The sequence below is a fragment of the Oncorhynchus mykiss genome, chromosome 25 (genome assembly GCF_013265735.2).
Source record: "Oncorhynchus mykiss isolate Arlee chromosome 25, USDA_OmykA_1.1, whole genome shotgun sequence".
NCBI classification, from domain to species: domain Eukaryota; kingdom Metazoa; phylum Chordata; class Actinopteri; order Salmoniformes; family Salmonidae; genus Oncorhynchus; species Oncorhynchus mykiss.
Window position 1 is genome coordinate 10384861 of NC_048589.1, and position 13429 is coordinate 10398289.

The 13429-nt window shown below is 43.5% G+C and overlaps 1 protein-coding gene across 2 annotated transcripts; it reads right to left on the reverse strand.

Moving 5' to 3' along the window:
* Positions 1–1910: 1910 nt before the first annotated feature.
* LOC100136195 (14-3-3C2 protein) lies at positions 1911–13190 on the reverse strand. Of its 2 annotated transcripts, NM_001124471.1 has the most exon segments (10): positions 1915–2904; positions 2906–2913; positions 2916–2968; positions 3187–3282; positions 3626–3689; positions 3691–3696; positions 3699–3789; positions 4950–5073; positions 11831–12271; positions 13033–13070. In NM_001124471.1, coding segments are annotated over 9 exon segments (747 nt in total). In that variant the 5' UTR covers positions 12125–12271; positions 13033–13070; the 3' UTR covers positions 1915–2893.
* Between the last annotated feature and the right edge of the window lie 239 nt (positions 13191–13429).

Here is a 13429-nt window from a genome sequence, read left to right on the forward strand (position 1 = left end):
AAACCAGTACATCACTGGGGCCAAGCTTCCTGCCATCCTGGACCTATATAGAAGGTCTAGGACCAAAAGGCTTCTACCCCCAAGCCATAAAACTGCTGAGCAATTAATCAAATGACCATCAGACTATATAGCCTCGTTATTGTTATTTTTTTGTGTTACTTTTTATTATTTCTTCAGTTTATTTGAAAAATATTTTCTTAACTCTTTCTTGAACTGCACTGTTGGTTAAGGGCTTGTAAAGTAAGCATTTCACGGTAAGGTCTACTCCATATGTTGTATTCGGCGCATGTGACAAATACAGTTTGATTTGAATTGTAGTGTCGCATAGCTTTGAAATCGTGTTTCTCGACTCATTTGTCCCATTCACGTGCTAGCGTATTCACGTGCTAGTCGGAACAATTAAGGTTTCCTAGTTCCCACTAGCATCTGAAAGCGACAAGTCATTCCCTGACTTTTAGAAGGGATAACGTGACAATTAGTTTAGAAACCGCTTGAAGCAGCATGACAACATGAACGCAATTGGTTGACATTCTGCTGGGCGGAGCATTATACGTTTCACCATTAATTTCCTTCTGGGATTCTTATGACGCTTTCACGACAACTGGGATCTCGGAAAAAACTAGGTCAAATCATGACGTCAGTGATCTTCAGGTCGGAACACCGGAACTTTAGAAAGTTGCCCCAGTTTCCGACTTGGCATTCCGAGTTGAATAGCCGTTCAAAACCATTTTCCCAGTATGAGGTCGTCTTTACGAGTTCCCAGTTGTCTTGAACGCACTGAAGTCGGATGTCAGAGATTTCCGAGTTGTTCTGAACACGTCGTTGTCTCCTCCTTTTCTAATATATCTGCGGCATTTCGCTCCAGATGCGTCAGAGCAAAGGGCAGATAAAAATATCCTCTTTTGACAAATAAAAATGTCTTCACAAAATGATGCTGAGGGAACATTTATGACAGGGAATGTGTATCATACTCATGATGCACCCGCAGCAGGTCTATGGCATGGGCTAGTTATTATCAAAAGGTTGGGTCACATTGACTTAGTGTATTAGGGCTCCAATCATCACTCTTCTCAAAATTAATCTATCATGTATTTTTTCTGTATTTTATTATGATCCCTGTTGCAAAAGCAGCAGTTACTCTTCCTGGGGTCCACACAAAAACATGACATAATACAGAACGTTAATAGACAAGGACAGCTCAAGGACATAACTACATACATTTAACTGCACACAGCCTACATATCAATACATACACACAATATCTAGGTAGGTCAAAACAAGTTTGCTGTTCGTTTTTGCAACATGAGAAGGAAAGTCCATGCAATAACGTCTCTATATATATACACACTACTCTACACTTTGAATTTGTTTTGGAGACTTTGAAAAGACCCCTGGTGGCATGACTGGTGGGTTAAGTGTGTGTGTCAGAGCGGTGTGTAAATTGACTATGCAAACAACTCAGAATTAACATTGTTTCTTATACAAAGTAGTGATGCAGTAAGTCGCTCCTCAACTCTTAGCCAGAGACTGGCATGCATAGTATTTCTATTAGCCCTCTGATCACAATGAAGAGCAAGACATGCTGCTCTGTTCTGGACCAGCTGCAGATTAACTAGGTCTTTCTTTGCAGCAAGATAACGAGGGCCTGCAGGACTTAATTTTGTGCCATCAAAATAAAGCAGAGCATCTCATGACATTTGCCCCCACCCCACCCCACACAATAGCATAGCTGTTGAAGACATGAACACTGGTCCAAAATTAGGTTAGATGACCTTACCAATTAACGTCAGTTGATCTTCTATAAAAATGTGTGAAATCAGGTTCAAAAACAGCACACAGATGAAAGGATCAAACGGGATACCTGCACATTTAAAAAACGCACACCATACTAGAAAGACCCCAGCTCGAGATTGGTTTATAAAATGTAATTTTTATTAATGTTACATAGCTGATACATAGGGCATTAAACATTTCCACGAGGATTTTGGGGACTACAATCGATGATTAGCAAAAAAACACAATAGTGGTCCAAATCTCTAATGACAATCTTTGGACTAACCAAACGCCCTCTTTAACATGTGCGTGCACACACCTGCATTGAAAAGTACTAAATTGGACTTGGTGTGTATACAGCATTGGTTTCCGTTCCAGTGCACTATTAAATTACATGCATGTAGGAGTATTTTTTTTCCTTCCCATTATCAGATTGTTTTTATTTTGAGTTTTTAGAATGCCCCACTTCTGTATGGTCTTCAACCAGACATGATTTATACCGTAACCAGAGGGAGTGAGGAAAGATCTTGTCAGAACCAATGGAAAATCACCTGGCTGCGAAAGACTGGGTGCCAGCTCATAGACCGGCCGTCTTTACAGTATCGAACAATTGGACTTGTCCATGTCGGACGTCAGCAGCTGTAACCGTACCAGTTAACCGTGTGGAGAAAGACTACGGAGGATGAGGGAACTATTCATTCTATCCTGCTTAGCAAACACCCCTGTTCAAAGAATACTTAACTGCCCTGGTGTTTGATGGGACTAACATTTTCTGTAGCGCAGCAAAAACCCTAGAATTTCTTATTTTCTTCCTCTATTTTGGACTAAAACGTTGATACAAAGAGGTGAAGCTATTCATAATTATCTAACATCAGAAACTGCACATATGGAAGGCCAGGATGAACACAAACCAAGGAATGGAGTTTTTTTTTTCCCCCTCTCCAGTCAATCTTTTTTTTTTTTTGTCTAAAAACTGCAATGTGAAAAGACAAATGACTTTGGAATTTCCATACGCAGTTTTTTCAGTAATGGGTTTCATCGCTAGAATCAGTTTGAAGTGGAGCAATAAAGGAATGGAGACGTGTAAAAAGGTAATTTTTTTTGGAGAGATGACTCAGTTTCAGTTCTCGTTCTCTCCGGCCTCGCCGGCTTCTCCGCCTTCCCCTTCCTCGGGAGCGTTGTCGGATGTCCATAACTGGGAGAAAGAGACCAAAATGTGTTTTAAAATGTCAATGTTTGTCAAAAGACAAAAAGTTGTTCGTAGACAACTCGTTACCCATGCAGACAGTCTTCCAAATTAACATTATCATACCATCGACAATAAAAATAAAAAGCATTACAGTTTCATTTAACAGACCGTAAATATTGACTAGAATAAGGAACATGGCAGAGCAGATAGGGAAGGGAACTCACTGTCAGGTTGTCTCTGAGCAGCTGCATGATGAGAGTGCTGTCTTTGTAGGACTCCTCGTTCAGTTTGTCCAGCTCTGCGATGGCGTCGTCAAATGCCTCGAGACATAAACAAACAAAAAACATTTATTACACAGCAAGCTTCAAAGTAGATTAACTGTACAAAATCCAAGCTACCATAGATAAGAATAAACCCCCGGCAAGTCCAGCACAGATATTAAGCCATCTACTTGGTATTGCTCATTGAAATACATTTTCCCAGAAGAGACATAACAGTCAACCCATTCACACACTTACCTACGAGTTAGCAATTCAAAACACACCACTTATCAGAAATTCTGATAGAAGTTCCATGTGTTATCTGCTTGTTCTCTACATTTCAAACTAAGTCCCCAGATCTAAAGAAAACGGTACAGGAACAGAGGGGTGAGGCTGGACTGACCTGTTTGGCCAGTGAGCAGGCCTTCTCTGGGGAGTTGAGGATCTCGTAGAAGAAGACTGAGAAGTTGAGGGCCAGGCCCAGGCGGATGGGATGCGTGGGGTCCATCTCCTTCTTGCTGATGTCAAACGCCTGCTGATAAGCCTCCTGAGAGTTCTCTATGGTCGCTGGGGAGCACACAGATCAAAGTGGACGTTATTGGAGGCAAATTGGTAGTGAGACACCCTACTGGACTCTTATTTCGACTAACACCAAGTTCGAGACTGACTGAAGCCTGATTCACTAAAATTCACTCTGTAGCGATTATGATATAGGCTAGTGGGTGTTAGGTTAAAAGACTACAAGTGTACTATTGGACAATTCTGTGTGACATGTTCTCAGCAATAAGCAACTGAACATAGCAGTCGAGTGGCACATTGATTTCCTTTTGTCCAAGCCTCACTTGAAACGCACATGCTTATAACTGGGCATAGAGTTCTCTTTAGCTTGCGTCACACAATGGGTGCCAGTGGGAGTCTCAGAGGCCCATACAGTAGGCTAGAACCCTCCCCTCTTCCTCGTCTCCTCCTATGAGACGGCTCCCTGCGGTCGTGCGAGTGTGTGCGACGCCTCACTTGACACCATTTCCAGCTCCGTTACAAAATGTGCCGTTCTATTTCGGCTGCTGCACGAGGGGCTCGGAGTTTAAAGCAGAGCCTCATAAAGCCTCATTTGAACCTCCCCGCAGACTGTAGAACAATGGCATGCGACAGAGTCCTAAAGGAAGTCTCGCAATAGTGCAGATCAAAGGCATCTTTATTAGGACGTGACTCGGAGGGGAGATTCATTTTGGGGCTGTTACGCAAATCAGAGGGAGGCGAATTCTATAGGGTTGCGAGGAACAATGTCTATACTTCACAGAACATTTACTTCATGCCCCACACAGTCATTTAAGCCTGCTTAGATGTCATTCTGGGATTTAGAGAGAGAGAGAAAGGGGGATTTCAAAAGAAAAAAAGTGGATATATTTTACATATCTGGCTCGAGTAGCACTTGGGCTAGAGAGATTATTACATTTGAGTCATTTAACAGACGCTCTTATCCAGAGCGACTTACAGGAGCAATTAGGGTTAAGTGCCTTGCTCAAGGGCACGGGCAGATTTTTCACCTAGTCGGCTAGGGGATTCAAAATCAGCAACCTTGCGGTTACTGGCCCAAAGCTCGCTAGGCTACCTGCCACCCCATTCAGAGTAATTCACACATCTAAAATGTAGGTGTATTGCTTGCAAATACCAACAAGGCAAAAACCTCATGCAGTAATCAGTTCGAGGGGCCATTTCAAGCTCACCTGTCTTGTCATCCCCGGAGGCGACTTCGGCAAGGTATCTATAGTAGTCCCCCTTCATCTTAAGATAGAAGACTTTGCTTTCGGCGTTTGTGGAGTTCTCAATTAAATATTTATTCAGAAGTTCCTGTGCAAAGGAAACAGGAATTAATTGTTTGTTCACACACACACACAAACTTCCATCTATTTGACAGTCAATGTTCCTTTATTATTTAAATCCTGTTAACATACTCTGACTGGTTAAAGAAAGAAGGTTGATTCTGATTGGCTGAGACCACATACACCCAAACATGACCATGTGAGTCGAGTTCCCAACCAAACCCTCCCATACCAGTGGTAGGCAAAGAAGCCTCCCGTTACAACTGATGTATCCAACAAAAACTGGGTGAGCAGCATTAGCGACAGTGGAGGACCAAGGAGGTGTAACAACAATGAACACACGTTTCAAAATTCATATAGCGATTATCTGAAAAAATGTGATTGAGCCTGTGACCCAATGTGATTGACCAGTTCAGTGGCCTCATGTGATGACATCATGCGTGTGATGTCCATGCAGGATTTGCACACACACGAGGGAGGCATACACTCGTAGGGCTGTGACAAGTCAAGGAATTTTGGATGAAGGTAATTGGCCAGCCAAATGACCGTGGTCACCGCTAAGTTTTTCTTTCTTCCCTCCGCACATTTTCTCCTCTCAGCTCCTGACTGAATCTGCTGCAATAGAATAACTGGAATGTGCGTCAACATTCAAGTCAATGATGGCATAATGGGCGACTGGCAGCCATTGCGAAGAGCAAAGCAGGAAGTAAAAGCAGGAAGTGTACCCATCAATGTGCTGTGATTTGTTTATTTAACTCAGACGTTAGAGAGAAAAAAAATGCATTCCATCGCATGAGCCACATCAGTTATCACTTGAATGAACATTTTACAGTACCATGAAAATGATCACAATACCAGGCAGCCATTGCTAGTGTACCCATGAGTATAGCACGAACGCCCAGACGTCCCGTCTTCATTATGCTGCTCATTCTTAACAACCAAAAATCCCCCCCCAAAATGTTTATTTTATTTTCATGACCGTCTTCATCCATAACTGACGACTACACGGTTATACAGTAACTTGTGCCAGCCCTAGACACACAAACAGAGTCCACCATGAGTCCAGTGGAGTAGACAGCAAGAGCCTAGCTGTGCATATGGGCAGGCAGCAGTGGTTTCAGCATAAGCAGGGTGGGAGCCAGCATTTTGCACTGCATCAAGTCATTCCAACTTGTCCATAATGAGGCCAGGCCTCCTGCGGGTTCCTGACCGTCTTTCGCCCCAGATTCTTCTGGGCTCCTTTCGTTCCAACGTTCCTCAGCGCTCTGTCTTAGTGGAACAGATACCGCCATCGAATCAACGTGTCTCAGAAGCAAAACCTGCGGCTGAATGCACCGGCTAAAACTGGGAAAGAGCAGCACTGCTTGTATGCTACAGCTTACATAGCACTCCAAGGCACCCAACAGCATCTATATTTAAACCCACAGCAGCAGCAGAAACTCCAGCATCACTGCAGACCAGTTCATCTGCAACACACTAACTATACTGAAGAGGGTATAGGGAATACAGTAGGAGCTATAGCCTACATTTCATCTGGGGTTCAATCCAAGGCAAGATTCCTTCTGTAAGAGAAATGTATCAGCTCCTGACACTGAGGTCTGGAATGCTCAATCGTCAGTTAGTTAGCGTGAAGGAGCCTAACCAGCCAGGGCCAACTCATCAGGATCAGTCTCCAAAAGTGCCTGACTGCTGCCTGATTACAGCAAATCTGTGTCAGTGAGACCAAGGGTTTAAGTCACATTAACTTGTTTTACATATCAGATTAACGAGTTCGCCGCAGAGGCTGACAGACCTAAAATGGCATCTACTGACACTGACAGGCAGTGAGTCGAAGTGGGCGTGTCTCAGGGCTCATCCAGCCCTGCCCCCATTCTTACCCGAGCCACTCCCACCCAGTCTACTTACAGACGAGATTAGTCTAGATACACGGCACGCTCAAATGTCTCAAGTTCCAAGCATTCCTTCCCATACATCAACCTGCCTGCAGACGAGTGGAGGGAGAGTGGCCTGGTTGTTCACATTGTCTTTAGTTCACACAGTGCTCCTAGTTTCACACAGACCAAGGCAGTCTTCATTAGGCACCAAACGGAAGGAAACAGGGAGGAATTACATGAACCTGTCCAATAGGAAACATTTAGCTACGGTGTACCCTAATAAATGACCCAGGCAATAACACTGTGCTTAATAAAACGGGCTCCTATATCTCATCTGCGGCTATGCTATAGGCCTAACAAGAGCTGATGGTGAAATTCTCCAGTGTTCGACTAATTGTAGTACTGTAGTACTGTGGCTGTGCTCTTCTATTGGAGATGAGCATCATCGTGAACATACGGATGAGCATATTTTTGTGCTAGTCCATCTAAAAACTACTGTGCGAATCTGGCAGGGTTTTCAATGATCACAAAAATGTGGGCCGTCGCCATGACAACCTAGGTTTGACTTTGAAAAATGTGTCTCGCCAAGCTTAGATTCACATGTGAAGACGAGACCAGCCTGGATTGTTGTGTAGTGGGCCACGTTCTGTTCTGTCAAACCGATGCCTGAAAGTGGAGCACTGAAAATAGCCTGAACCATCCTCAGCACCATCCTCCAATTTCACGGCAGTGCCAATGGCCACGGCCTAATCAACTATAAGTGAACCGATTCTGACCACAATCAACTGTAGTTTCTAACAGATTGAGTGGTGGTTATTGGGGGTAACTATCCAGCTTCCATGATCTATTCCCATACACAGTGCAGACATGCAGGGTGGGTAAGAGCAGTGTCTGCATGGCCGTGGGCAGCAGAGGGGTTCCACCCAGTCCAGTATGACAGCGCCTCAGTGGAAAATGAATGCCATGTTATCCAGGCCTACTTCAGCCCAGTCAAGCCAAGGCCTGTCAGCTGAGAGGAGATAGGTGGTTAGGTGCACCAATAGCCAGCCGCCAAGCAGAAGGGGCGAGTTCAGGCAAGCAGCGAGATAAACATTCTCATAGGCTGGCTCCACCACGCCCTCCGTCAACACTGGCAGGCATCTGAGTCAGAGCCACACACACTAGAGAGCGGCGAGTGCACAGACGTGGAGAAGCTGTAAGGTGTGGTCAGAAGATGTGCCCATCTGTACGGTTTACATAACCATGACTCACTGGCATAAAGGAGAGAGGGTGGTTAACCAACCTGAGGTACACCTACACCACAGCCTACAGTTAGCTGCTTATCAGTTATGCCTACATACATAGGGATTGCCATTGTTTGCTTGCTCGTGTAGAGAACCACTATGCATATATGCCTTAAAAAAAATGTTTTAAATCTCTGTTGGTGACCATTAATATCGGTCAGAGTAAATAACAGCAACCCAATTAGAATGGCAGGGGCAATGAAATGTGATTAGCAAGTGACATGCTTTGAATATCTCCCTGGCTAGATGTTCACAATTGATCAGTGGACACTGCAACCTTAATTAAAAATATAAAAAAATCAGTAGAGATGTGGGACATAGGAATACCATTAAGGCTTTATGACTATATGTAAGGTTCAGTGCTAGATTGGGCTCCAGCGTGCTTACAAAACGCTGCCCACAACATCCTACCCAAGCCAATCCCCTCATCTCAGACCTCCGTGTGTCTAAAGGCCAGCAGCTCAGTGAAATTCTCTCAACCTCACAGATAAGCCTCCACCAGATCCTCCCTTAATCCACTATCAAGACCAGATAGGAATAAATGGGCAGAGCCATTCACTAGAACAGGCTTGGATTTAAGTGAAAACAATTGCCCCTGAAAAAAACAAACAGGGAAAAAGTCTGTAGTAGAAAGTCCAGTCAGTGACAGTCAAGTAATATTATTGGAAGGGAACCAAAAAATATATTTTCCTGCATGTTTCAGTTTTAAATCAGAGAGTAGCCCCCATTGGGTAGCAAGCTAGGTTAGTGAGGATGAGAGACATAGCCTACTGAACAAACTGGGTTATGACAGTCCTGTTACACAATTCTGAATGAACTCTTCCACTTGGCTAGCTTCATTACAACTCATGTGCCAGATGAAACTATGTGAATGGTCCGTGCTAGCCGGGATCCTTGGGACGTCACTACTCAATTGCAGTTGATATTTTTATTTTTATGGTTAAGGTAAAGGTTGTGGTTAAGGTTATGGTTAGGGTAGTGTTTAGGGTAGGGATGTCCCAAGGAACCTAGATATGTGAATATCAAAACAGGAGGAGCCCACACACTCCCAGTTTCAGGCCTATAACAGCACGGCTCTTGATCAGCCACCACTGGTAGTCCGCCAGTGCCTACTCCACCCATTCTGACACACTGGTTTGTGACCTTTGTCAGTCAGCACCATCACGTCATTAAACCCCATTGTTCAGTGTGACATTCCCAACAGGAAGAAACCGGAGAGAGGATGAAAATATAATACTACCTTCTCATCTCAAGGCCAGGGGGAGATCACCATTTTAGACTGTAGGAACTCATGGACAATCGTGGGACATGACATTTGACCCACATTGGATTGAAACAATCTAATGTTAGTCTCTGTTTAGAGCAAGAGAAATAAGAGGTGTGATATGCTTAACAGATAAAATAAATTAATGGTTGGGTTCAGGGAAACACTCACTGCTGAGAGTGAGACCAGAGTAAAGGTCAATTCCATTTCAAATGAGTCAATTCAGGATTTAGTTTTTTTTAAGTATATAAAGTACCAGTCAAAAGTTGACACCTACTCATTCAAGAGTTTATTTTTTACAATGTTCTACATTGTATAATAGTAAGCAACAAACAAACAAAAAAAAATCAACATATCAAAATATATTTTATATTTGAGATTCTTCAAAGTAGCCACCCTTTGCACACTCTGGCATTCTCTCAACCAGCTTCACCTGGAATGCTTTTCCAACAGTCTTGAAGGAGTTCCTACATATGCTTAGCACTTGCTGGCTGCCTTTCTTTCACTTTGTGGTCCAACTCATCCCAAACAATATCAATTGGGTTGAGGTCGGGTGATTGCGGAGGCCAGGTCATCTGATGCAGCACTCCATCAATCTCCTTGGTCAAATAGCCCTTACACAGCCTGGAGGTGTGTTGTGTGTCATTGTCCTGTTAGAAAACAAATGATAGTGGGACTAAGTGCAAACCAGATGGGATGGCATATCGCTGCCTGCAGAATGCTGTGGTAGTCATGCTGGTTAAGTGTGCCTTGAATTCTAAATAAATCACTGACAGTGTCACAAGCAAAGCACCCCCACACCTCCATGCTTCACGGGGGGGAACCACACACACGGAGATCATCCGTTCACCTACTCTGCATCTCAAAGACAGGGCGGTTGGAACCAAAAATCTCACATTTGGACTAAAAGGACAGACCAAAGGACAGATTCCCACCAGTCTAATGTCCATTGCTCATGTTTCGTGGCCCAAGCATGTCTCTTCTTATTGGTGTCCTTTAGTAGTGGTTTCTTTGCAGCAATTCAACCATTAAGGCATTCACGCAGTCTCCTCAGTTGATGTTGAGATCTGTCTGTTACTTGAACTCTGCGAAGCATTTATTTGGGCTGCAATCTGAGGTGCAGTTAATTTTAATGTACTTATCCTCTGCTGCAGAGGTAACTGGATCTTCCTTTCCTGTGGAGGTCCTCATGAGAGCCAGTTTCATCATAGCGCTTGGTTTTTGCAACTGCACTTGAAAAACGTTCAAAGTTCTTGAAATTTTCTACATTGACTGACCTTCATGTCTTAAAGTAATGGACTGTCGTTTCTCTTTGCTTATTTGAGCTGTTCATGCCATAATATGGGCTTGGTCTTTTACCAAATAGGGGTATCTTCAGTATACCACCCCTACCTTCTCACAACACAACTGATTGGCTCAAACGCATTAAGGAGGAAAGAAATTCCACAAATAAACTTAACATGGCACACCTGTTAATTGAAATGCATTCCGCATTCCAGGTGACTACCTCAAGAAGCTGGTTGAGAGAATGCCAAGAATGCAAAGCTGTGCAAAACGTCAAAGAATCGCAAATATAAAATATATTTTTATTTGTTAACACTTTTTTGGTTACTACATGATTATGATTCCATGTGTGGTATTTCATGGTTGATGTGTTAAAAATGTAGAAAATCATAAAAAAATAAAGAAAAACCATTGAATGAGTATGTCTCCAACATTTGACTGGTACTGTATGTGCTATTCAACCTGAATTGCGACAGAATTTAACCAGTCCTGGTAGACTGATAACATAGTGGAAAGATCTGCATAGCTATGCTTTTGTTAAGCAAACAATGTCTTTCATCAAGCATACTTAATGTAGTGTTGACTGTTCATAGAAGGCATTGCTCATAATTTAAAGAGTCCCTTTTCTTCAGCACATTTATCTAGACAGCATAGAGTTGAGATTCCTGTGGCAGTACTGCTGGGTGAATTACTGATGTCCCGTGCTTGCACTGATACACTCAAATATGCCTCAAGAGGACAAGGGCAGTCTTGGAAGACCACTAACCAAACACTTCAAAGACCTAGAAAGATGACTAATCAACTATTTCAAATGATATCTTTGTCTTTCATGTAATTATTTTACATCCATATACATTGTCAATATAATGATGCAACACAGTGACTGATTGTCTGACTAGTGACCACACTTTCCCAGCTCCATCTGTGAGAGGGTGAGATGGGTGTATTCAGTATCCTAGGCCAGTGGTTCCAACCGTTTTTGTTTACTGTACCACCAACTGAATTTCGCTCTACCCTACGTACACCCACTTTATATACCAAACATTTCCAGCAGAATTAATCTGTACTGGTACTACATACCAGTACGTCATTGCAGATATCTCTCAGCTCTCCCTCCACTTTCTCCCGGTATTCGTTGACCATTGCGAGCTTCTTGTCGCTTCCCTCGGTCTTCTGTCCGATGCTGGAGATGACCCTCCATGCCGACCGCCGTGCTCCGACAACGTTCTTGTATGCGACAGATAGCAGGTTCCTCTCCTCGTTTGACAGCTCGCCCCCCTGCTCCGTTACCTCCTTCATGGAGGCAGCCATGTCATCGTAGCGCTCGGCTTGCTCTGCCAACTTGGCCTTCTGAATAAGATCCGTTTTATCCATTGTTTTTTTTTATTATTTAGTGTGTAACCTTATCTTGACTCGCCAGGGAAGATTTAAAAACAATAGGAGTCCAGGAATGCAACAGGGAATAAATTGAATTGGGAGGTACAAGATGGAGAGTAGGGGGTGCTCCGGAGTATTCCACCAAAAACCTGCAAGTGTAAAACGGGAGGTTTAGGTCACTGTAAGTCAATTTATTATGGAAGAGGTTGTGACCCAATGTAGTGAATGCACTTTTACTAGCACCAGCGTATTATAAACTGATGCCGATATAAATAACAATTTCAGAGCAATCAAACTTGGAATTAACGTTACACGCGCTAGCTACCGTTACATTCTGCTGTGTGCGCGTGTCGTGCGCGCGTGGACATGGTGTCTGTCAAATTCGATGGGTCGCTGCCGTCAACTAGCTAGTGACACAGTACCAGTAGCTAGCTGACGTTCGTTAACCCAGAAAGACTCAAAGTTAGCTTTATGCTAACCATCTAAATGTAACTAGTTAGCAATCATAGTTAGTTAGGCTGGCAATTAAACTAACGTTAGTGGTCACAGTTGCTGACTGTAACGACGTTAGCTAGCATTCAGACAGTACTACCAGATAGTGCTACCACAGACAACGCTAGAGACAAAGTTACCTAGCTACATCCCCACAAGGTTAACATTTATGCAAAACAAAAATGATGCATCCATCTTGCTTCGACCAGACAAACTAACATAAACCCGCCAGATGAGCATCTAGCTAACGTTAGCCTACAATAGTAAAAGATAACTAGTAACGTTAGCGTAGGGCCACTCCTTTCATCCTGAATGGACTGCAACAACACAACGTTACCATGCTTGGCTACAAAATAAACATAATTTACAAATCGCAAACTAAAAAAATATTGAAATGGGATTTCTGAATTTTCTAACCTTCTAAGGTCCCGATTTCTTCCTCCGAATTGATCCGCTTTTGAGATTGGTATGAGGCAGAGCGAAAAACCAGCAGAGATGCAATTCAACCAAACTTGCTAGGGCGGCTCTAGCTGAGAATGATTTTCCAATCAGAAATATACATTTTCACCTGTCAACGATGGTTTCTAGAGATACTAGCCAGTAGCTATTTTGCGAGGGGAAAGGGGGCGGGAGTTCAGGGACAGTTCGACTAGCCCGTAGGCTGCGGCTAGGGCCACGGGGTTTCCTCCAATTAGAGCAAGGGAGAAGACGTCACCATTGCCATGGTTATCCTTAGTTCCTGCCCACTTCCATATGCACGAGGCGGGCGTGGCACGCGAGATATTGCTAATTCCCCTCCTTAATACCCTT